This window comes from Calypte anna, chromosome 2 (assembly GCF_003957555.1).
Source record: "Calypte anna isolate BGI_N300 chromosome 2, bCalAnn1_v1.p, whole genome shotgun sequence".
Classification (NCBI taxonomy): Eukaryota; Metazoa; Chordata; class Aves; order Apodiformes; family Trochilidae; genus Calypte; species Calypte anna.
The window spans coordinates 135,256,560-135,282,766 of NC_044245.1; the positions used below are offsets into that span (position 1 = coordinate 135,256,560).

At 35.3% G+C, this 26,207-nt stretch overlaps 1 protein-coding gene across 1 annotated transcript in view; it reads right to left on the bottom strand.

Moving 5' to 3' along the window:
• CSMD3 (CUB and Sushi multiple domains 3) overlaps window positions 1-26,207 on the bottom strand; it is a 552,597-nt gene that overhangs the window by 369,127 nt on the left and 157,263 nt on the right. Inside the window, 1 exon segment of the mRNA XM_030444571.1 lies at window positions 14,454-14,661. Coding sequence (XP_030300431.1) covers window positions 14,454-14,661 — 208 coding nt within the window.

Consider the following 26,207-nt stretch of genomic DNA (forward strand, 5'->3'; position numbering starts at 1 on the left):
TCAATACTGACAGCACTGCACTTTTTTTTTCTCTTTTCTTTTTTTTTTTTTTTTGATAACAGATAAATGTTAAGATAGAATACCAATGGCTATATCTAAGAAATCCATCTATATTTATTTCTTGATTGACTTGATGTATGAACATATATATATATACATATATATATATATAGACACATACCAGATATTTGATACAATCCCTCTACCTCCTTTTTTGTCAATTTGATGCAATACTTTTTAAAGTAACGTATTTTTAGCTGGCTGCTATACTCTGATTTCTTTTAGGGTTACTCTCAGACTTCAGCTGAAAGTATATGTTCCTAAGTATTTTTAATGGAAAAAAATAATATATATATCTTTATATATGCATCATTTTTTCAATGGTAAAGCATCACTGAATTCACAAATTTGGGAATGTAAGCTTATTGTATTGTATCTTTTAAAAACAGAATAGTATAGTGTGCTGCACTAATTCACAGTTTTTGACACAAAGTCACCAAAACCAAATGGAATGGCAACTTTCCATTGTATGGCTATAAATGTCTAACACATCGACTGTAGTAACAAAAATAATATTCAGAACACTTAGCAAAGCCTTAGTGCCACATTTAGCAAACTTTTCAGAATAAATATAACTTTCAGCTGGCTAGTTTAAATCTATTAAGACATCTGGGAGAGGTCCTCCTAGAAAATTAATTTGTAATTCAAAACTGAATGAAAAACTATTATTCTAAGGACTGCTAGCCTTTTCTGATGTCATAATCTTTACTCATTTCTCTCCCACTGGAATTTAACTATGATTTTAATTATAGTCAACACTCCAGAACTTCCTTAAGTCCACCTTTTTAGGAAATTCCCCTTTGTTACAACTAAATCTCTGGGAAAAACAAACAAATAAACAAGAAAACAACCCCCCAGAAAACTAAACAAAACACAAGCAAGTAAAGATGCCCGCATTTTGGGTTTCAATCTCAAATTCTCTAAACTATACAGATAGGAAAGCTTTGGTAAGAAGCTGGAAGCTTCAGTTCAAGGTTAGCTCTGTTTTTTAAAGACATAGTGTCACCTATTAAATAGAAATAAAGCCTCACTGCAACCTTACCCATAACCTCACTTAGGACATGCAGATCAGTACATTCTTTCTCAGTAAACAGGGATTGTGGTAAAAGTTTATCCTCTAGAAAAAAATAATGGGAAAAAAGTTCTGTGGCAGTGCTATACATCCACATGAAAGATATCAGAATACATATTATATGCTTCAAGTATGAAAGAGTATGTACTATGGAATAGGTATTTTTTCTGCTGATTCAAATATAAGTTTTGGTAAAGAAAAAGCTGATCCAGCAACTTCCCTACTGGATCTTAGAAAGATCCAAAAGTCTACTTGCCCATGACAGAAGACAAGCAGTTTGCTTAATCAAAATATATATATATTCATCAACAAGCTCCAGTAAGAATTCTTAATTAGCTGAAAAATGAAACCAAACAAAATTACGTTAAAGTATTGCTCTCATCTGAATATTTGTTATGATTAAATTTTAGATAACACTAGGTGAAATATTAAATTCCATACTTGCTGAAGCCTTTAAGCTTAATGAGTACACAGCTTTAGGTTTTCTTATAACAAGCCTTAAATAACAGCAGAATATTTTTATAACATAAATTGAAAATTTCTAAACCTCAGCCCCCAGAATGCAAAACTATTACTCTAAATAAATCTCAGTTATGATCATTTATTTGGCTTATATAAATCATGCAAAAATGTCTTACTGGCATGACTGTAATTATACCATGTTTAATAACCATCATAGCCTTAACATTATCTAAAAATGTAGGTACTGGTGTGTTAAATCAGAAATATACTGAGAATAATACTTTATTCTAACAATGAGCAGTAACAGATAATTCACCAGGAGTTTCAGAAATTGTGACTATAAGGAATAAGATTCAATCATTCATATATCATTACAATTTCTAGCAATTTTATGGATTCAAAGCCTCTTGAGTGAAGACTCTTAAAAAGGACTTTATGTTAAATACCCTTTGCTCAATTTTACTTTTATGACATTCTGATCTATTTTTCAATCTAATTTATGTTTTTTCTATCTATAACATCATCTGCCAATGCTACTACAACTTAATTATGCATGCTACAGAAAAGTTCTACCTTTTGCTTTAATCTTCAGTCTGATGAATCACTGAGTGTCCCTCTTTATTTTAGTGAAAGAAATGATCAATGTTCCTTATCTGACATATAATACTAGAATTTTATGAACCTTTCATATATTTTCTCATTTATTTCTTTTCAAGATTTAAAAGCTTTAGTCTATTTTATTCTTCTCCCTGTAGATGCTTTTCCTATATCTATTTCCATTGTTTCCCTCTTTTCTGTACCAATTCTCATGTTATTATACCTACCTTGACACAGGATAACACAACACTAACGTGGTTCAGGAAGTAGATCACAGGGAAACAGCATTTAACTTGCAAATACTTATTTTTTTAAATATACTTAGATTAATTTACCCTTAGGTTTCAAAATAATGAAAATCCATCTAATTTAATTTGGAAACATCTCAAACCATTAACTTTAAAAGTAGTTTAAAATTTTATGGGATAAAAATATTTATTGACATTTACACAACTATTTGAATAGAGATCTTTTACTTCAAGGCGGGGGGTATTTGAGAATAAGTTATTTGTTCAAGGCTCATTTTCAAAGCTCTAGAGTACTGCATTTTGGTGTTTTTTTCACTTGAATACCCTATTTACAAAGAAGAAATAAATATACAGTAAGAATACATGAATGACTTATTTTCTTTTTCACTGACTGTTGTGTCATGACCAGGAAGCTGTGGGTTGTGACCAGTCACCAGCAAAATGGATGGCTTGTAACTATTAAGAATTGCTCTGACACTGATTTGACATTGTGTGAATCCTTAATAAAACAAATTGCTTTAGAGGTTCACAGGATGTTTAATGGTTTGGTTTAGTTGCTGGTTCATTTTAAAAGTAAATTTGCAACCTAAATCACCTGAAAAGATATTCAAAGGTAAAACAGATGGACAATGACAAAAAATCAGAAGCAGCATCTGAAGTTCTGAGCAGTCTCTAAGGCCATGTATAAGCAATCTTTCATTTGTTGTCAGGATTTATTCATGAACACAAAGGGTTTCACTGATGTGTTCAAAACATTATTATTTTGACTGTTATGGCCTGGGACATAAAAGATGGGATTATGAATGCATATAGTTTACCAATGTACAAAACAGACCAACATTTTTAACTTGGAATATAGAAACAGGAGTGATTTGGAATCATCTCTGCAGGATTATCTCTGTGTTCTCACACAGCCCAGCACTTATGCTGCTGAATAAAGTAGAGAGATCATGGCAGGGACTTAGAAAAAAAATGACAAGTGTGAAATTTAAATTGCTCTGGAATGACAACAGAGAAAATTCCATGTTTTGGTTCTAGGTTTGTGTGTTTGTTGTGGGTTGGTTGTGAAGGCTTATCCCCTACCCTGTTTTGACTTTTATGTTACCCTCTTCTTTATACTTAACACTCTTTCTCCCACCATAAAACACATGCAGCATAAAAAATGGCTGTTTCAGCCTTGCTTATGAGATTTGCCAGTTCAGTCACTGATATTTCAGTCAAGACAATAGCAATGTCTCCTCACTACTCCTGCAAGTGCCATCCTGAGAAAATAGTAAATGATATCAAACAGTGCTGCATTCTGCAGGAGCAAGCACACTGAAAGTGTTCCTTGTCAAAATACCAATCATCTTCCTATCTGTATTTTTTCAGACTTCAGATTTCTTTGCATTTGTTTATTACTGATCATGTTTTTTAAGCATTCAATAGTTAAATGCCTGAGATCTAAACAAGTCTTTATCTGGTTTCTACAAAACAGAATTACGAATAAGCAATGCTGGAAGAACTCTGAGCTTCTTCATCCAAAAAGTTAAAGGAGGCAACAGAAGCACAAACATGGCAGTTAGTAAATCTTTGCCAAGAGGGATGGTGGAAAAATCATTTCTACTCTTTTACCATATAAGGATTCAAGAAAAATAATTTTCCATATTGTTTTTCAATGCTCATAAGACTTTGTAAAATACTATGCTATACTAATATAAACCTGTCACTCTTTAAAATAATGTATGTAAAAAGGCCATACAATGTGTAAACTACTCAACTGAAAACTGTGTCTTGACTCCAGGTGATAACTTCATACATATTCAAAAGCACCATCAAAATAATGAGAACATGTATCTGCAGACGAGGATTACAAATCTGCAGTTTTGTAGTACTCATGAAAGGTAAGAAATTAGAAACAGCTTCAAAATTATTGTTTAACAGAAGTTCATTTAACCTATGGGATATACCAATTTTTGCAACAGCAATAAAACACTAACTTCCCAACACTGTGTACCTTAATCAGAATAAAATATTGTATACTGTCACAGGAACACAATAAACTAAGGATAAAACAGAAAACTGTATCATGGAAATCAACTAATTCTATGGAGTCTCTGCACACAAGGATTTAAAAAAAAAAAGGTAAATCCTTGCATAATTGCTGCCATTTAATGTACAGTACTTGAGAAGAAAAATGTTCAGGCTTTATTTTGACAGTAAGATGATCCTAACTCCTTCAAGAAGCCGTCTCCCAACAACCTAAGTGACTCCCTGTTGTCTTACAGAATATAGTTTGGGTTGAAGGGACCTTAAAGATCATCTAGTTCCAACCCCCTGCATGGGCAGGGACACCTTCCACTAGACCAGGTTGCTCAAACAATCCTCCAGCCTGGCCTTGAACACCTCCAGGGACGGGGCAGCCATGGCTTCACTGGGGAACTTGTTCCAGTGCCTCACCACCCTCACAGTTAAGAATTTCTTTCTAATATCTCTCCATCCTAATATCATTTCAGTCACCATGATGCCAATGATATCATAGCATGCATACACGTGCGTGTCTCCTCATTTGCTCCCCATTCTACATGTGTTCGCATAGAGACACCAAAGTTGGGGTCCTGATGAAGCTTACTTACTGACCTTTCCTTCTACTGACCAACACAAGAAGAAAAAAAGTTTTTATCTGTATCACTCCTAGGTGCAACTCCTTTGTGACTATGTAAATGCCAAAACAAGGGATGAGCTGGACATAAGAGCGGAAACATATTTTTCAAAAGCAGTGTCACTTTGTGGACATGTAAGGTGTTAATTTGTACCAGAATGAGCCAAGGTAACTCTGTGACTACACTGGACTCTGTGCCTGTTTCAAGTACTCACTGTCATTTAACAAACAGTTGTCTCACCTACTCTTTAATCTATTATATAGTAAAAAGTCAAATGTACCAGATAAGCTTTATCTTATTGTAGTCTAGAGGAAGACAAGATCATTCATGACTCTGGTTATGTAAACACCTCTATAAGATGAATGGGACAACACAGCCCAAGGGAAGGAAGGACTCCAACATGCTTCCATGTGTCTTCAAGACACAAGGTAGGACTGGCCAGATTAGGCAACCTGCCCAGAGTAACACTGCCTATCCACAAAGAAAGAGACCACAAGAGATGTCTGGACCTCAAAGACATGCCTGTAGATACTAAATTCTTGTGTGTTGATTCTGACTGTAAGCACAATTATTTCCAAATAAGAAAAAAAAAGGAAAAGCTTTTTCCCCAGTGCTGACAAGCAGGCATTGAAGGCAGTTGCCTGCAGAGTGTGCAGTGTCCATCACTGGAGGTTTTCAAGACCTGGCTGGATAAACCTGAGTGCCCTTTTCTCATCTCAGCCCAAGCCTGCTTTCAGCAGTAGGTTAGACTAGGCAGGTTCTGAGTTCCCTTCTATGCATAATCGTCTTCATTATAGGATTCAATTATTCCGTCTTGTGTTCCCTTATAACCTAATTATGTAAATACACACCTAACATATTGAATCCCAGGATTTACACGTTCAGTGGATTTGTTATTTCCATGGATATAAGTTTCCCAAAGTCAGATTTTCTCTTTGCTAAGGACTGCGTCTATTTATTTTAAGTGTCACAAAGTAATTAAATCTGTCTTTTTTAAAAAGAACACAGACTTCAAGACTTTTACCACCAAGTGAAAGAATGAAGATGCCAACCTAACCAACCTAACCAAGTTGAAGATGGTGAAGTGCAAAGTCCTGCATCTGGGTTGGCACAACCCCAGGCACAAATACAGGCTGTGGGGTAAATGGATGGAGAGAAGCCCTGAGGAAAAGTACATGGGGCTGGTAGTAGATGGGAAGCTCAACATCAGCTGACAGGGCCAGCTTGCAGCTCAGAAGGCCAACTGCATCCTGGGCTGCATTAAAAGTAGTATGGCCAGCAGAGTGAGAGAGAGGATTCTGTCCCTCTATTCTGCTCTGAGGCCCCACATGGAGTACTGCATAAAGCTCTGGAGGCCCCAGCATAGGAAAGGCAGACCTGCTGAGATGGGTCTGAAGAGGGCCACAAACATGACCAAAAGACTGGAGCACCTCTGAATACAGGCTGGGATAGTTAGGGCTGTTCAGCCTGGAGAAGAGAAGGCTTTAGGTAGACCTTAGAGAAGCCTTCCAGTAAGTGAAGGGGGCTTACAGGAAAGCTGAGGGGGGGCTTTTCACCAGAGGGTATGACATAACAAGGGGTAATGGTTTTAAACTGAAAGAAGGTAGGTTTAGGCTAGATATTAGGAAAAAAATCTTTACCATGAGGGTAGTAAGACTCTGGAATAGAGTGTCTAGGGAGGCTGTTGATGCCCTCTCCCTGGAAGTGTTCAAGGTCAGGTTGGAAGGGGCCTTGTGCAGTCTGGTCTAGTGAGAGGTGTCCCTGCCCACGCAGTGGGGTTGGATCTTGATGTTCTTTTAGGTCTTTTCTAATCCTAGCCATTCTATGAGTCTGTGATCATGTAAGTCATTGCTAAGTAGTAAGTAGTGCACTACACTTCGAAGTACAACCTGAGAAATGAACACAGAAAAAATCACTAGAAGAGAGTACAATGGAAGGGCCTTCTATTTCTTCAGAAATACACAAGAAGAAGTAGTACAAAATAACACAGAGAACTCTTCATCTCTCCTGTTAAATGTGTGATATCCTTCTCTTTTATTAGATTAAAATCTTCCTCATGTTTCAGGAAGCGTTTTGCAAGTCTCAGACATAAAGTTTCGAAGTCTTTTTCAAAAGCCAGTGAAATGTGAATCCCACAACAGAACAACAAAAAAAGTGCCATTAACCTCCACAAACCACTGTGACAAATTCTCCTCCTATTGCTACCACTGGGCCTGACCCTACACATTACAGAACACACTCTGCTTCTTGGACTGCTCTGAATTACCTCATAGAAATGCCAGAAGTGAAATGCTGAACTGCAATGTATGAAATCAAACTACAGAGGAAAATACTAAATGACAGCAATCTTTGATTTCTGTGGAAAGCCTCTGATTCCAAGAAAGGAAAACACAATATCTGTTAGCCTAGAGTATTTTTATTATTACAGTGCCCCTATTCCTGACTTTCTGCATCATCTCTGAAAGCTTCTGTCCCTGCTTTAGAAGGCAGCTGCACCTAGGCACTCTAAAAATTTGGCAGTTTTCTACAGTTACTTTTTTTTTTACCCAGTTAAATTCAATTAAAAAATAATTATATCCACTCTCAGGAAACAAATATTCTGCAAACCACCTTTCAGCAGGTTTTCGGGACTGCACTTTATTCAGTTAGTATGGCAAACATTGTTTTTCCATCTCTTCAGCTAGAACAGCAACATTCTTCTGATGGCATTTTGCCTGTGTTAATCAGTACTCATTTTGTCAGTATTTTTTAAATTTGAATCCAACTGTATCAGATTACAAACCATCGACCACCTGGGGCATTCAACATCATTATTAGGATTGTATTAGTCATAAGCATTGCTTTCCCTAGTCCTGCCTCTGAGCATTAAGCACAGATTTCACACAGATTTGTCTAGTAACTAGTGAGAAAACAGTAATTATACCTAAGGCAGTGTCAACAGCCTTCATTAATGAAAAAGAAATAATTACACTCATCACTTTCCAATTTGAGGTGTTATTTTCAGGAAAACAATAGCCAGGCCTGAGGTAGGTTTTCTTCCCCTCTAGGTTATTTTACTTTCTACTTCTAAGCACCTCTTCTTGACTTATCTGTTTTGTTTTTTTTTCTCCAACACATCATTATTTACGTTGGTCCTTGTATTAATGAGACATGATTGTCTACCTCTAACCTCTAGTTTCCACATTTATGCCAGGCAGAGGTTTTCCTCTGTCACCTCACATAGCAGCATCATTTGATCATGCATATTGACTGAAAATAAATCTAACCTATTCAGACACTGGATGGTTGCATAAATCAAATAACTGCTTTGTTAAAAAGATATGACTGACAGCCTGCTGTGTTAATGAATACATGTTGAACAGTAATGGCCAAAAGCAGTACGTTAATTTTTAAATGCATTCTGAAGGTTAATTTCTGTTTTAACTAATCTGGAATTAAAAAAAATACCATGTAGATGTCTAACATGAATTAACTGCATCTTAACCACCCTCCCCCAAGAAAATAAAACAAGAAAAACCAACCAACCAAACAAAAAAATTTCAATACTATGATCTGTCTGCTTGACCTCAGTTTGCTTTTAATTAGCACTAGTAGCTTTGCTTACAAGTTTTGCAAAGTAAATTGTAATTTTGTATTTTCATAGCACGAGTAAAATGGGTTTAAGAGACAGGAGACAGGAATTTTCACCATCATTAAATTGCAAATAAAAGCAAAAGCATGGAAAATGGCACCTAAGATGCCATGTACATTTTAGAGGAAGTATCATTGAGGAATATGAGAGTGAGAGACATTTTATTCTAGGTATTACACAAGGTCTGTTATGCTAGAACAAATTGTTTCAGGGAATGATCCCACAGCATCAGATCATGAATGCAGAGTGAAACTACCTAAGGCTCCTCTAGAATGAACAGGCAACATTCAGGTTGAGCAGCATGTGGAGAAAATTTCTCTGTGCTTTTCCCATTTGTTCTAAGACATGTTTTTTTCCATTTTTACTCAGCAAAATGTCTGAGGTGATGTGCTGTTGAAATGTCATGTTTTTAAAGAGTATATATATGTACCGTGTTTTCACAACATGGTATATAGGCTACCAGAAAGTGAAAATGTGTGATGCTATCAAAATGCAAAGCTGTACCATGGAATAGTGATCAGTGACTACTTTATGAATAATGAAGACAAGCCAAACATATTTTTGTTTATTCTGTCAACTGAGATGGAACTTAAGACATTGATCTCAAAACTGTATCTGATGCAGACTCAGGGAGAGGGGAATTTTGAGGAAAACAGATCCTCACACAATATTGATTACCAGGTACACAGGACTTGGAAGGAAAATGAGGAGATAAGTTATTTCAAAGGGAAGAGAAAGCCACAGGATGATAAGCTTCATTACTTCAGAGAATATACTAAGATGGTGAAAAAGAAGAGAGTTTGAATATATAGGGATGGCTTCAAGGAAACAGGTGATACAGTCTCCATAGAGGAAAAGTTATGAAAAGTTATGATTGACATCAATTAAGGTCATTTTAAAGAAAACATGACTGTGTTGACAACAGGGACCCCACTGATACAAGCCTACCTGGATTTAAAAAGGAACAAAACAAAATTCATCTGGTAGTCTCCAGAGGATCCTGGAGAATAACTCTTGAAAAATTACTAACAAAAATATCTTAACAGCTCTTTGACACTTAATTTTAAGGCAAATAAATGTTGGTTCAAGAAGTTTCTAAATCACTGACTACAGAAGCTAAGAGTCTGGAAAAGGGGGAAGAGCACACCCGGCCACCTTGGTGCCTTCTGCTCTTTTCCTAAGCAACTGTTATTGCCACTATCAGGCACTGAAGTCCAAATATAAACAATTACTGATCCAAAATAGCTATTCTTAATTATGTGCAGATCTTACTGCAATGCTATGCAACATCTCCACTAAAACTTTATAGAAGGATTTTTCCTTTGTGAAATTTAGAGCTAAATTACACTTACTTTAATTAATATAAAATTTATTCTCAATAAATATTTATTTTAGCATATTGTTTTTCTACCAAACACTACATATTATTTGCTTTCTAAAAATACTACCAATATTTCAAAACATAATTAACAGAGATTGTAAACTTGGATTCAAAAATGTCAGCAAGTCCAATACTACAGCAACACCTGAAGCTAAAATTTAATTATCTGTTCACAAAATGTAAAAAATCATCTACTGTGAAACTTAAGAATGTTGTGTTTAAGGTACTGGTCAATGAGTACACTGGTATTTTTTATTGAGGACTGTATATTTTCTCATATTTCTATACATCTTAATCTTTTTTTCTCTTAGATGAGAAATGGTTTCACAGAAGTTTTACAGGAAAATTATGACTGCCATAAAACTGTAACAAATAAACTGCTCATAAAGTGCTCTTTCCTGTACTATCCAGAAGCGTAAACAAATTAAGCTCACAATATTAAATAATTGGATGGGGTCATGGTATATCCACAGAAAAGCTCATCAGGAATGTTCCTAACTCAAGGACAGACCCAAATTATTAAGAAATAAATAACGAGTTCCTTGGAATAAATTCTGATTTGGCAACACAAAAACCTGCATTTTTGTGTTCTTTGTCATCCATACAACTTTCAAGGGAGTCTTAAGCTAATGTGCCATGTTGAAGAAGTTTATCATCAAGACTAAAAGAGTTTAAGAATATCAGACAAAACCTCCTAAAAGGGAAATATTCTTTCAAAAATGTTGCATCATTCTCCACGGGATATTTAAAATTAATGCAAAAAGAGTGTTTCTACTGGGAAAACAATGTGCAAAACCACTATTTGCAGGGGAGAAATTTTTTCAGATGTTGTTTTCTAACAGCTATTTTAACATAATTTATATGGTGCACAAAATGCGCAACATCAATCAATGAAATATTTTAATATATTTCAGAACAGAAAGAAATTGCCTAAAGTGTTACCAACATATATTTTACAACATAAATCATAAAAAACTGCATTATTTTACATTGATTCTAGATTTATACAGGAATAATTTATAATTTGGCTAAAATCAGAGACAGAATGATGATCTACACAATACAGTGCTTCAACTTACTCTGGAAAATTCTAGGTCTCCTTTACATTTTAGGAAAATTAAAGAGGAAACTTTTTGAAATATCCAGGAATATTGCCATCAGTAATAGGTAAGTGAGGTGAGTTAATTTGTTCTAAAGGGGGTGATTACATCATATTCCAAATTTTATATTTAGTAGAGTAAAAAGAATACGTAAGTATCCTACTATTTCATATGAACATGCCAGCAGTTAGGTCAAATATAAGAAGACTACACAAAGATTTCAAGAACAGAGCTGAAAACTTTGGTGGGTTTCTTTCAGTATGGTAGAAGTGATGTAAAATACTTCAAGGCAACCATATTTTCTATCACTTGCCAGTCTACACACCAAAAATGTGTTGGTTAATTCAAAATTAATCACCATTTCAATTTCAACTAGACTAATAATACCTTTGCTGCATTTTTTTCTTCGTTGTAAATGTCATCTAGTTTTAATACACCAGCTAAAATTAGGCTGCTAATCAGGAACAAAAGATACACATTTAATGTTTGCCTAGAACAGTGTGTAACACTCTCCATCATCACTGTCATCAGAGGACTGCTCTAAGCACATCTGTCATGGAGTATCCTGGAAAGCAGGTTCTACTGCCTTTCTCCACAGTTTAGTCAACTAGAGTCTCAATTATTGCCTTAACAATTCAGACTCAAATATGTGCTGGAACCCAGGACACCCATGTCAAAGCAGCCAAGAGAATAACTGCAGGTTTCTGCTAGGTGATGATTAAATATTCCATTAAAAGTGACCAAAGGCAAAACAAGAGACTGAAGCATTCCAAACCAAAGTATCCTAGAGGAAAGCATTAGAAAACTCCTACATGTTCTGATGCTCTCGAAATATTTAACTCTGAGCTTCCATTTGTTAGGCAAAACTATCCCATAATTATAGTTCTATTTGTTTCAACAGTGAATGTCTCAAACACTAACTTTTCACTTAGGCAAAAGGAACATTTCACTGGACCTCTTTTTTTTTTTTTTTTTTTTTTTTGCTTTGATGAGGAGAAAAAATAGGAAAACAATTTCCTCAAACTTATAATTTTTGCTTATTTTTACTTCCAAAATGAAAAAACCCTCTCATTCACCTTACTAAAGACCAGAATCAGCCCTCCACATCAGAAAAGAAAAACCCACAAGAGCATCTGTGCAATTTTTTCCCAGTACTTAAATGGAAACGACCTATCAAAATTTTACTGAAGAAAGGAGTTGGAATAATTGAAATACTGATTGCCTGGAAGACAACAATTTAGCACTTCACGAATAATTCCAATTGCATTCCATTCTGCATACCTGCAAACTATCTACTTGATGTGTATTCTAGGTGATTGTTTTACTCAAGAGCCAAAAATTAAGGGTATTAAGGAGAAGAAAATGTTGAGGTTTTTTGTTAAATGAACAGCTATAATGGACAAACAGAGCCACAAAATGTCTAAGATATGATGCTAAAATACTACTTACTATCCAGATCAACCTTTAGTAATTTTAGTAATTTTACAAATTCTGTATTATTTGTTTTCCAGAATAAAAGATCACAAAGCCTGGTTTTAGTTTTAGAAGTAGATTTCTATGTAGATTTCTAGGTATTCTTTAAAAATTAAGAGATCTTGAGCTATGAACCTGAAGCTATAGTCTAAAGGGATACAAAGTGTTACCAGTGTAAATCTAATTAACAAATTGTTTTTAATTAAGCTTTCCAAATCTGTATTTCCTAACATACAGGGAGACACTTTTGCATAATTGAATACATCAGTCTAATTTAGGAAATATATATTACAAGCTAAAAATGAATATGCTCAAATATGCTTCTTTACATGAGCAATTATTAAATTAGCATTTAAATTTTTTACATTTTACAAACAGATGAGAATTTCCATGCATAAAGTAATCTTACTGTATTGTTTAAACACCCATACCCTTTTGCAGCTAAAAAAATAAACATTCAAACCTTGTGACTGCATACATGAAGTACAGTGAAGAGTAACAGAATTCACATATAGCTACGCAAGTGATCCATATTGTCTGTATGTCATTGGTGTCACCTCACTAATAGTTAGTATTAATTAGTGTTTAAAAAACTGTTTTAACTGACAGCTAGTTAAAAAGATTTCAGTTAAATAGCCTGAAAAATTCAATGACAATCAACTAATACTCTAATGCAGGTAATTAACTATGTAGGTGGCAGTGTAAATTACCTCAAATTATGAAATACTATTTGTTAATACTGAGAGTTAGTGTGCAGTTCTTCTACTATACCCTGAAGTAGTACAGAGTATCTTAGCTATCACTTGTAGACACTGAGATTGATGATTTCAAAACAATCTTATTACCCAATTTGGGTTATTTTCTTATCATAATTTTTAAAATAATTTAGTTTATTTCATCTGTGTTGTGATTGGTGCTTTTTGTACTGACAATAAGAAAAAAAACTCTTCTGACTTTAATGGGGCTAGACAGCCACCTGTTGTTCAAATGCTTCTGACAGCTGTGCAGAACCTTCATAATGCTTTATGAACCAGTTAAGAGCTTAGGACTTTACTGGAGAGAATCAGTTATTTAAGTGTTTACATACATCCTCATTTTCTGTGAACAAGCAGTATATTTTAACAAAAATGCCAAATACAAGGATTTATCATATTAATATTTCTTGAGTGTCGTGATGCACAAAACTACCAGGCCAGAAAAACACAGCATGTATCCTTTCATTTATCTTTTCTGCTTAACTGAAGTTATCCTGAAAGAGATTTACTACTTTATTTCTTCTACTTGTTTTACACAATGCATCTTACACTAAGATCAGTAATTTCAGAAGCTAGTCAAGCAAATATAGCTACTACTGCTACATCAACAAACAAACGAATAAACAGAAATCCTCTCTAAAGGCAGTGTATTTGGAATAACCCCAAACCAAGAAGAGCTACTCAGCTCAGGATGTTGTACCTAATGGATAAGGATGGGAATTCTGAGGTAAGTGTAACAACAGCCATACCACCAGCACATTATATAGTGAGACATAGAGACAATGAGGTGAATGAGCCTACAGTGCCCTTCACCTAAATGATACATCTTTGGTACATGTTTAGACAGTATTTTAGAGCAACAATTAGAATATCAACATTTACTGCATAGTAACAACCATTAATATGGGGTATGGGGCTTTTTGTTTGTTTTCAACAAGGCTGCCCACAAACAAAATGAAAAGTAACAGAAGTTATCCTTCCATATCTCATAACTTTTTTTCAACCACATTAAAATTGCAGTACTTGACTTACCATATTGTAGGTGGTTCAGAACCTTCTACTTCCAAATAATCATATTTTTCTTCCATTTGGAAATCTGTAAATATGAGGGAGATAGTATCTCCGGGCTCTGCCACAATTGTCCATGTGCAGTCTGCGTTATTATGATACTCATTAGGAAAGTTTGGGCTCGAGATGATACCACTGGATCCTCTCATAGTTCCTCCACAAGCATCCTCAGCTGTTAAAAAAAAATATTTAAATATTATTGAAATATAAGCTTTCTTGTTGAGAACACACATGTATTATCTTAAGGTGAACAACTGCTTAAAAATTTTTTTTGTGTTAGACCTGGAATGCTGCTGAAAAGTTAATTTGGATTTCAATTATTTAAAAATTGCTGTACTAATGCTAAAATATATCTTTACAATCTACTGTTTACTATTTATATTAGTGTTGTTTTACTCACAATAATATTAAAAAAATCAATTATTTCTCTTTTTCTTTAACCAGAAACATTTTTATAAGGCAAATTAAGTTTAATCTCTATAATACGCAGTCTGACACATGATGTCCAACCATCATATTACAGCGAGAAAGAAGCATGAGAATTCCACCCATTTTATGCCAATTATATAATCATATTTTATTCAGTGAACATCTAGATGTTTTATTTTTTTCTGCAATAATCTTTTTCCAGTTTTTAAGAAAGTGATCAGTTTTCAAACCAAAGCCATTCATGGGTGATTGATTTCCCAAAAGTGAAAGACACTTTCACAATTAAGGTGTTTAATACCAGGTGTTTTGATGGATGTAAATTTCACTAAATCAAGTATTTCAAATACAACCATGGGAATAAATTTTTCAGGACATGTGAATAATTTTGAAATTCTCTGACCAAGTATCCCAACCAATTATTCATCTGTTGTGAATATGAATACACCAATAAACCCCTACAATGGAAGAAGGCTCAGAAGAGATGGGTAAGGGTGATGAAGTTTGCCCCATGAAGTTAGGGGAATTAAGCACAGCAGCTGCAAAGAATCTGACTTTTATCCACACACAAAGACGAACAGAGGGAGGCCTTTGTTTTGTATAAACAGCTCTTAGCAGGTGACTGACCTAACTGTTGGTGGAAATGTTCCTCTCCCAGTTCAATAAATGCCTGAAGGTCTCTAAAGAAGCTGCAGCAGCAGGAGGGGAGGGAGTATTTGGCTTGCTCAGGATTTTGTATTGACAAAATGAAAAGTAATAAAAGGCACCCTTCCACACCTGATAAAATTTTTTTCACATTAAAATAATGCTCCACTTTCTAACATAAAATCTTATGCTGAATGAACTAGGTAAATGTTGTAGAGTTACAAAATCAGTTCTAACACCAACAGAACTAATGGTGTGAGAAAACAAATCTCAAAATTGTAGTTCACAGATTTCTTTCAGAAAGGTAAGGGAACCTGACTGATGTTGCCCATCTTCTGTATTAATGGTGCATAAACACCTAATAACTCAAAAATTGTTTTGGACGCTCTCGTGTCAATTTTTTTGTTGTTGTTGCTTTATGTTTTGGTGAGCTATTAAAATAGATCGTGAATGTAGTGCTACTACTTTCCAAAATGGAAATGCCTTTCAGGTAACTTGGACAGAATTACCATGTTACAGGATGGAAATACCGCATCACATTTTTAAATCATTTTATTATTATTATTTGAAGCATAACTGTTTTGGCTGTTCTTGTTTTGGCTTAATTAGTGTTAACCTGAATAGAACTTGCCCGAGAGCCTGAAAAGCTCGTCAAAATTGCTGGATAATTAATGACAAGGATTAAAAAGAAAAAAATTTAAAATTATGGAGTACAGCATTGCAGAACAAAAGCTTTAAAGAATTCTGACACTTCTAACAGAAAGAAAAATTGTAACGACTGCAAGAAATCCCTTAATTACAGTACTTTAGAAGTTTAGAACACCAGGTTTCCTTCCTTAAAAACTCTAAATCGTTTTATGATCAGTTAGAAAAATTAATCCAAAAACTTATCTTGAGTTTAAGCTTACTAATTAGGCACTGCACTTAGCATCTACTAAGTAAAACAAAACCGAGGAATTTCATTATATCACAGGCTTAGGTTCTTTATTGTGAAAAAGGTAGAAACATATGAGGTAATAATAAAGTTTTACTTGTATTAGAGACAATTGAGAATCATTTTTAATTGTTAGTTCACAGAAGTAAATTGTCCAACAATAACATATTGATTCAATGATTTTGAAAGTCCTGTATATTGATTTGTACATATTGGAATATGTTTTATCAAGTAGTGATTTGAAAAAGTTCTTAAAGTTAAATTTTCATAGCTAAATCGCTGAAGCTCATGAAAACTGGAAGAACAAATAGTACTGTGTGAAAAAGATTTTCAATTCATATTACAAGTTAAAAACTGAAAACTAAAAAGTTTTATGCAAGACTAAAAGCTTTGGAATAGCTTTCTCTCAGATGCAAAAATTGAAGAACTTTTTAAACATACTGTACTAGAGAAATTATTTTATACCTTTCCAAAATACATTCTAGAGAAACCTATCCTAGTTCCTAGCATTACAAGGAACTGTTAAGTAATAATGTTGCTATTTTCTACCCATACTTAAAAGGATAAATAGAATGACTGAGTTTAAAAACAAAAGTTGTGCCAGTGAGCCTGTTTGCTATTTCTGAGACACATCTGTTTAGAAATTTTTGCCAAAATGTAATTTTGCTACCATCAGCAAAATGTCCCAGACAAACCATTATGTATTTTGTTCTGATTCACGAAGCAAATTTGCTAAAAATGAAATCAATACTAACTACATTTAAGAGCTGTAAATTTAAGCAAGAATTACCACCTTAATCTCCACAATGCAAGCCAAATAAATTAATTACAATGCTGTGTTTCTATATTCCTCCACCTATGATATCATATACCTGTGATTTACTCTGTTGCAGTCTTGCTATCCGATCCTCACAGCTCACATCTTGGACAAGTCTAACAAACATTAATCCACATGAAAATGTTTCATGCCTTAAGCTGTGAAGACACTGGGAAGAAGACATCTTCATGTAAAATGACAAACACTGAAGTTTGAGAGCAGTTCTGCCACTGACTTCATAGTTCATAAGACCCTGACAAATAGCAGAAAATGTAGTAATTGTTTGTGTGTAATCCGTTTTCAGCCCCTGTATTTATATCACATTGAAACAGCATAATAGTAGAGATGTTACCTATGAAACATTACAAACAAAAGAATAATTGGCAAGAGAACATCTATGAAGACTAACAGTGTCCCGTCTTTACCAATGCACAAGCCCAATAATATGTGAACAAGACAAAAAGGAAGGAAATATAATCTGCGCCGTGATTTCTGTACAGAGCCCTGATAATCACTTTCACTGTCTATGAAATACTTCTGATAAACCACTGAGGTAGGAGTCCTTAAAGATACTTAAGTGCCCAACACTACAGTCACTGAAATAGAAATGTGACAGGCTGGACAGCAGTAAATGTTTTGAAATAATTCTGTAACTTGTCCTTTTAATTTCGATTAACCAAATATAGAGAAAAATATTCACAGCAATGGTAAGAAGACAGTACTTTGGTTAAGACTCAACAGAGTCTGACATTATGCAATTAAAAATACATAGCTAATACTGAAGACATTAAAAAAATAACCTTCTTTAAAATTTCCTCCATATTTTCAAATTAAATTTAATTTTGTACTGGGAAAATCTATCTAACCAACAAACTTGCCAATGTGCTATGCAGGCATTAACGCAAAAAATGTGCATACTGCCAAGATGTCATTTTTCCAAACATTTGTGATCTTAACCATATGCTAGAAAGAGGAAGAGTTTTTGAAGTGATGTACCACTGGGGACTTGGGAAAGCTTTTCAAGGTATTGGGAATTCAAATGAAGATCTATATTTGAATACTCGTATGCAGAGCGATATCACTTATATTTTGATGTAAGTGATGATTAAGAAAGTAAAAAGGTTTTGAAGGTTTGGCGTTTTTTGTTGTAGGCACAGACTTTTTTATTTATATACATTGCTACATGCAGTTTTTCTCTTCTTTCTAAAAGAAATATGGGAAAAAAACTGTGTGGGGAAAAAATAACGAAGTAAGAACACATTTAAATAATTTCTGGTGAAAAATATTTTCATAAAATTTTGTACTTTCTTTTATAACCATCTTTCTGGTTTACTGCTCAATGTTTTTCATAATAAATTTTGAAAATACACTTCTCTAGTTAGGTTTAGTTAAATTCAATTTTTTGTTTATTATTCTAAGTTTCAGCGATACTAACAAAAACACATATACAGAAATATTGAACAGTAATTTTCAAGAAGATAGATGATCAAAGACAGGCAATGTCATCTGAGGCTTCTAGACAATGCAAACTGATGGATCTCAATGAGACTTTAGTGAAATTTCATGGTAGATCAAGCTTTAATTTGGCACCCAGTGTATTGCATCATCTTATCTACCTAGATGAGTATACTGCACCAGTTAAGTGTGTAACTCAAACCACCCCAGAGTAAACCATATTATCTATTCTTGGAAATATTGTGTATTACGAGGGGGGGGAGAAAAAAAAAAAAAAAAAAGAGTATAACAACTTTCCAAGTTTAAACAGCACTCTTTACAACAGTCAAGAGAAGTTCTGAGCAAGCTGAGCTACTTTTGAAGAAATCCATCAAGGAAACCTGATAAAACATGCAGTAGTTCCTTTACACCTCGATCTTAGCTACACAGACTCTGAAATTCATGGCATATGCTTCACACTGTAGTTTAGGTACAACCCCAGACATACTGTCTGCTCTTTCAACCTTTAGACAATCTTATTTCAGACAAATTAGCTGAACAATCTAAAAGAAATCAGCCCTCTTATAACTCTCTCTTAAGAATTTTGGGCAATTAAGTAGCCTGAATTACTACTCATATACACATAACTGCCTGTCTCTGAAGATCACAAAAGATATTTACATTAGAAAGCAATCAATTCTTTGAGAAACCCCAGTGCTCTTCAAAATAATCTAATAAAGGCAAACATATAGCACTAACTGCTCATTCTGCTACAATGGTGAAAAGCTACTTTACCTTTTTCTGTATAGATAACACATGCACATAGGTAAGTGCCTATACAAACTATAACAGTTAATCTACAGAACTTTATTTGAGGCTTAACTGCTGACTCGTATTTTAGTATCTGTTAAGACTTCCATGAGTAACTGAAGAAAACAGGGACCTTGAAAAATGTGATTCTCTATCACACCCTATTTATCATGCAATAAAAATAAACCACTTAAACACATAGTACAAGGGAAAAGTGAAGCATAATTCTAAGTATTTTCAGATGTTTCTAAATGCTTTTTACAATGCATTTTTAATGTATTGCTTTTTACATCCTTCTGAAACAACTCATCAGAAACTTTCACAGATTCCCCATGACAAATCTGGACAGTGAATAACCCAGTGCTCTTATATACACTCCAGCTTTGCAGTTTATATAAAACAACTTAAAACATGTTTCTTACTAAGTTTCACTTGATTTGTTACAGAGAAGCAGAAAGGACACTACACAGGCTGAAGTAGAAAGCCCCCTAAAAAGCTAAAATCAGTCTTAAAGTCTGCAGTGTAACAATCTGATTATTAAATTTGCAAATGAGCCCAGTCATAGGTTATGTAGTCACAAAATATTTTTAAGAAGCTCCACAGACAATGAAATTTTCTAGCGCAGTTCCCTCTGCTCCTTCTTTTGCAAAAACACTACTTACTCCTTTCGGTCTTCCAGGAATGAGGAATCCCAGAGCAACATGTTCCAGTGTCTCACCATCCCCATGGAGACTAATTTCTTCCTAATCCACCCTCTTTCAGCTTAAAGTCACTACCCCTTGTCCTGTCACTAGATGCTCTTTTAAAATGTCCCTTCCCAGCTTTCCTGTAAGTTCGCTTCAGGTCCCTTCCAACCCAAACCGTTTTATTATTCCCTATCCACCTTTCTTGAAAAGTCTAAACACATCTACTGCAGGACCCCAGCAGTGTCAGCTGTTCTGCTATGGTTCTATCATTTTAACAATGCAATTGCACGGCAATTTACTGTTTGTATACTAGTACTTGAGATGTGTCCCACCTCACTTCTTCAAAGAGTGCCAAAAAATCCCTCATCACCCAGCTTCATGTGCTCTTGTCCCCCTCATCCCGATCCCTAATAAATCTGCCATCTTCAGTCACAAACTACAATAGATCTAGCTTAAAAACCTCCTCACCTGGGCAGCATGCCTCTTGGCAATGGTGCATTTGTCCCACTTAATAAAAACCAGTTACTCAACTAGTTTAACTTGGTCTTGATAATGTAATACTCAAGAGTCAGAGAATAAATGAATGGGGCTTTTAAATTATAGAGAAAGGCATATGCAGTGTCAATGTTACATTCATTTATTTAATATTCTGATTCATTTTTAAAAGTCAAAACCAATGAAAGATATGCATATGTATAAGTAGACATCTTTCTGAAAAACATTCACTTTGGCTTTACTACAAATCAGAAATTTTTAAAAAGTCAGCCTTCATTAGAATTTATCCACAGAATAACACAGCTTTCAGAAGTTTAAATGAAACGATCGCAAAACATCAATCAACTGAAAATATTTATAAGGATAATTTTGCAGAAGATTTTGTCATTAAAGATGCATAAAATTCATCCGGATTTTGAGGAGAGGAATGTAAAAAGTCTCATGTGGGCACGGAGAAGTCAATGGCTTTGTGTTGCCATTTGTAAAATTCAAATTCCAAACAAGCCCAAGAATGATATATTAAGTATACATGAGTTAGATGCTCGAATCCTTCACGTTGCACTTGCATCGTCTGTGTAACTGTGAAATTTGTACATGTAACAGCCAGCAGGGAGGACGAGCTGGCACTTCCTTCAGGAGCTGCAGTAATGTCTGCTTTCCTCTGTATTCCATTTTTAATGAATTTACTCTTAAGCCCCCTGCTGCTCAAAAACTCAAATAGTCAGTGGATTATGCTAAACTACAAAATAATGTGACAAGTACCTAAGCATTTAAAGTGGTACCTGTTTCATTGATCTTTTAATAATTTAATGTGTAAAAACACAGCAAGTTTGCTTGTTTTTGTTCTGTGAAAATGATGTGGTGGGGCAGACAGGAGGCTGAGTGGCTTATCCAACTCACAGCACCGAATGTCTTCTGGTATTGCCTGCAGGGAGGACGAGCTGGCACTTCCTTCAGGAGCAGTTTACAGATTTTTGCTGGAAGGTGCTTCTGAGATGAACAGTGCAGCTGGTAGGATGTGAAGGAGCCACCTAGAGAGAAGCCTGCGCAAATGGAGATGTCATTGGGATAACGTGGCAAAGTTTTGGAAGCAGGGGAGTTGGCAGGAGTGGCCTCTCTGAGAAGAGATTGAGAAGATCTGCCCGCTTGCATGGAGCCAGTTCTAGGCAACTTCAAGGTCAGCCCAGCACTGACCAAAACTGAGGCAGTCAGCAGTGCTGGTGGCACAGCTGTGATAATATATTTCAGAAAGGGTAAAAAACACTGAGAGAGGGATGTGTGAGGAAAATGTGAGAGAAGCAACTGTACAGACACCATGATCGGTGTTGCTACAGGCACTGGACCAGAGGTTCATCTCAGCCAGTGAAGATCATGGTGTTGCAGGCTGTTCACCTGAAGCCTGTGGGGGAACTACAATGAGCAAACAGCCACACTGCAGCCTGTTGAGGAGGGAGACCAAGAAAACAGGTTGGTGGACACCTGGGAGCTAGCCAAGAGGTGAAGATAATTTGGAAATGTGTAGTATACAGCCATAGCAGAGGGTGGAAAATAAAAACTTTGAGTTTTGAGGAGTTCCTTTCAATACAAGAAACTGCTAAAAGTTTCTGAAATGAGAGCATGCTGCAGAGAAGGATGCAGGTTTCAGAGTCATGTCAAAGTCAAATCTTGTCTTGTATTCTGTTATGATTTTGGCTTTGAGAACTTCTGAACTACAGAATGCAGTTTTGCATAGCCATTTCCACACACATAACCCCCAAAAAGACAAGACATAAAATGGACTGAATTCAGGAAAAGATCACCAGTGTTGCTGGGACAGGTGCTCTGAGGAGATTGAGGGAAAAGGGCTTGAGTCAACTTCAGGGGGGCCTAACAGCAGCCCCCAGTACCTACAGAAAGGCTTTTGAGATAACTGAGGCAAGTTATTTGCAGTGATGCATGGAGAATAAGAGGCAGTGGGCCTGAAAAGAGGTTCATGGTGGATATAAGGAGAAACTTTTTCACCGCAAGTACAGTCAAGAAGAGGAACAGATTGCCCAGAGAGGTCTGTGAATACTGGATTTTAGAGGTTCAAATCTCATTCATATTCCTTCCTTGAATTTCTTTAGTACAATTCATTTCTGCTTTAAAAGACTGCTTCAAACTCTGTTACTACTTCATCCCCACTTGAAGTTACTCCTTGCCATCTAAAAAGCTATGCTTCTGAAAAAGGTTCGTATATTTCAATAAATTTTAAAATATATCCATTTCCACGTCCCATTTTGAAAATTTTAAACACTTGGAAAGATTAGGGGAAAAAATGAAGACCTTTTTGATCAAACCAAACAAAACATAGATATTTTTTTAGTGTTTTAATGAAAGAGTAATGTGAAATCAAAATTGAAATTTCAGTGAAACAACAGACTTTTAGGTTTCTCTTGATTTGTATCATAAAAATGACTATTATCTATTTTATTATAAGGTACACCTGTTACCAATTTTCCATCTTTAAATTACTTTTTTTATAATACCTCGTTAGGATTTTTGAGAATCTATATTGTTACCTAAAAAAATCAACTTGCAGTTAAGCTGACAGGCACCTGTTAGAAAAATTTCTCATTTCTCAAAAATCTCTGAACATATAATAGACAGAAATATTTGACAAAGCTATATGATGGACATGTTTTAATCTTGAGTAATAATTGTCTCCTGACAACTCTTAGATTTTATTAATTCTTCTTATGTGACTTACCTGAGAAGAAAAAAAAAAGCAATAAAAAAAAAAGCTTTATTTTAAATCTTATTTATTTAAATCTTATTAAATATATTAAAAAATACAGTTTAAATATTTCAGTAATTTTGACTTATTTGGGTAGAACATCCAATTTTTACTACTTAAAAGACGACTATGGAAAAGATGGAATCAGATGGTTTTCCAGGGTGCACAGCAAAAAGACAAGCAACAATGGCCACTAACTGTTCCATTTAGACATCAGAAATTAAAAATTGCTATTTGAGAAGTTGATTGTGATACCAGGTTACATGGAGAGGCTGTGGAACTTCCATCCTTGGAGATCTTTAAAGGTGAGCTGAACAAGACCCTGAAGTTGGATATGAGAAATCTGTAGGATTTGATAAACTCTTCAAGTTTATCAAACAAAAACTAAACAAATTGAAAAACAGTAATAAGGAATGTATATTGTTTGAATTAACTTACTATTTTTTAAAATCTCCTGCACATAAGGAAAAAATATTTTTCCCTTTATCTTCAATTTCTTGGGCCTGATATTTAAAGCTGTGTTTTTTTCCTTAGAACAAGTGTGTCAACTTCAAGTTTTATACCATTCAATGGATAAAGGATTGTAATGCATACATCTTTAATAAATTCTATCTATGCTATAAAAATCATGAAATGGGAATGGTTGAATCACTTTTTTCTTCAAGCCACCAGGCAATCAGCTCTTCCTAACTTTCTGTTCGTTCGATATAGGACGTTAGTGGATGAGAGTCTGTCATAATTTTTATTGTCTACTACTTTGAACCTTCTGGTTTTCTGACACCTGGATTACAAGGAGCACGCATCCTAAAATAATTTACTTTCATGTACTGAAGAAAAATGCAAATGTTTATCAGAACATCTTTCTAATATGCACAATTGCATATGTTCAGATTTATAAAACAGTTAAACAACAGGGTATATTCTTACAAAGCACCATACAACTCAGGAAGAACAAAAGCTGTGGCACACTTGTGATGTCTTTACTCCTGTAATGTTACATACCTAAAATAATCCGCCTTTTATCCCAACAAAAGATGCCTAAGGATGACAAAATGTTTTCAAGATTTCAGAGTCAGGATTTCTATAGTTGCTTAATTATCAGACTTTAAAATTCAGCATTTCTGAATGTGATCTACGACTTGCTTCACCAGGAAAGGAAAAAAAAGGCTTAACCTCTTCTGAAGACATTTTCTCAGCCAATTTTATGATGCCTGCTTCAGCAGCTCTGTTACCTTGTTTGCCAAAATTTATCAAACTTAAATTAAGTCTGCTTGCATTTGAAAAGTTCACAGACACATTTATATTTGGAAATCTAAAATCAAACCTTGAAGGAAAAGATTTTTACACCATAGAAGCTTTTTAGAAGTAAGATTTTTGGTGTTCTTCTTAAGGAACATACGAAGTTTTTCATGTAGAAGTTGAATATATTTCCTTCCTGTATCTAAAAGACTGCCATTCATAACTCATCCCATTACTGGAAGGTTTTATTGTTACACTCAGAGTCTTCTTGGGGATGACACAGTGTATATGCAAACAAAAAAAGCATTTTGCATATGGCTACCAGTTTAATGACAGATAATAATCCAAATCACCTACTGAATGCAGAGAAACTTCATTACCATTAGCTTCTTAGTACTGCAGGAAATGGAGACTCCATGACAATGAAGATTGTGACTTTTGTCACCAGAAGCTCCTGCTGCTGTGCAGCCACAGAGTAGGTCAGGTCAGTACACTGGTAGTAGATGTGGGGCTGGAGCCTGAGTCCAGTAAAGCACTTAAGGCAGCTGAGCCAAAGCTCTGCAGCAGAACTGGGAGGAAGTGGCAAATGTCAGTAGCAAGTAACTCCCTCTTGTGGGCCTCCATCTGCCACCCCATCATCTAAGGAAGTCTGGTGCCTGCCAGGGACTTGGGACCCAGACATAGCCGAGGCCTCTCCAGCCTACAGATCCCTCCTGCTTTTCCATGTAGGCACTAACACTGTGAGGGGAGACCTGTAAAATACCAAGCCTGGCTACAGAACATGAGGTGTGAGTCAAGGGCTGAATGAGGGCTCAGGTGTTTTCTTTCCCTCAGTGCTTGTAGTAAGGGGAAAATGTGTGGGGGGGAATGAACAGCACATGTTGGTCAATAAGCGCTTACATGGCAGATGTGGACAATAGGCATTCAGTTTTTATGGCAATGAGACCGTGGAAATGAGGACTGGAAAACTGCTTGGAAGAGATGGGATCCAAGAGGTGAGACAAAAGCATCTTTACTGACAGGCCAGCCAACCCAGTGAGGACAGATTTAAAGTAAGAATAGCAGAGGGGAGATAATAGGGGAAGAAGATGATGAAGCCTTCCTCAAACATAAGATAGCCATCTACAATGATTTTACTGACAAAGTTGATCAGATGAGAGCAATCTTGACTGTAGTAAAGCTATGAATAATGCTCCTGTAACAACCTCATAGGCAAACTGATAAAGTAAGGGGTAAAGAGGGATTGAGGTGTACTGAAAACTGACTAAACTGGTGGGCTCAAAGTGTGGTGAAGTACTTGAAGCAGCATGAAGTCCAGCTACAGGCCTGTTATCTCCCATCTGGAGTACTGTGTCTAGTGTCAGGCACCTTGGTACAAGAGACATGAACATAGTGCAGGGAGTCCATCAAAAACCATACAGGTGATAAAGGAACTGAAGGGCCTGACACGCAGGGAGAATCTGAGAGAGCTGGAACT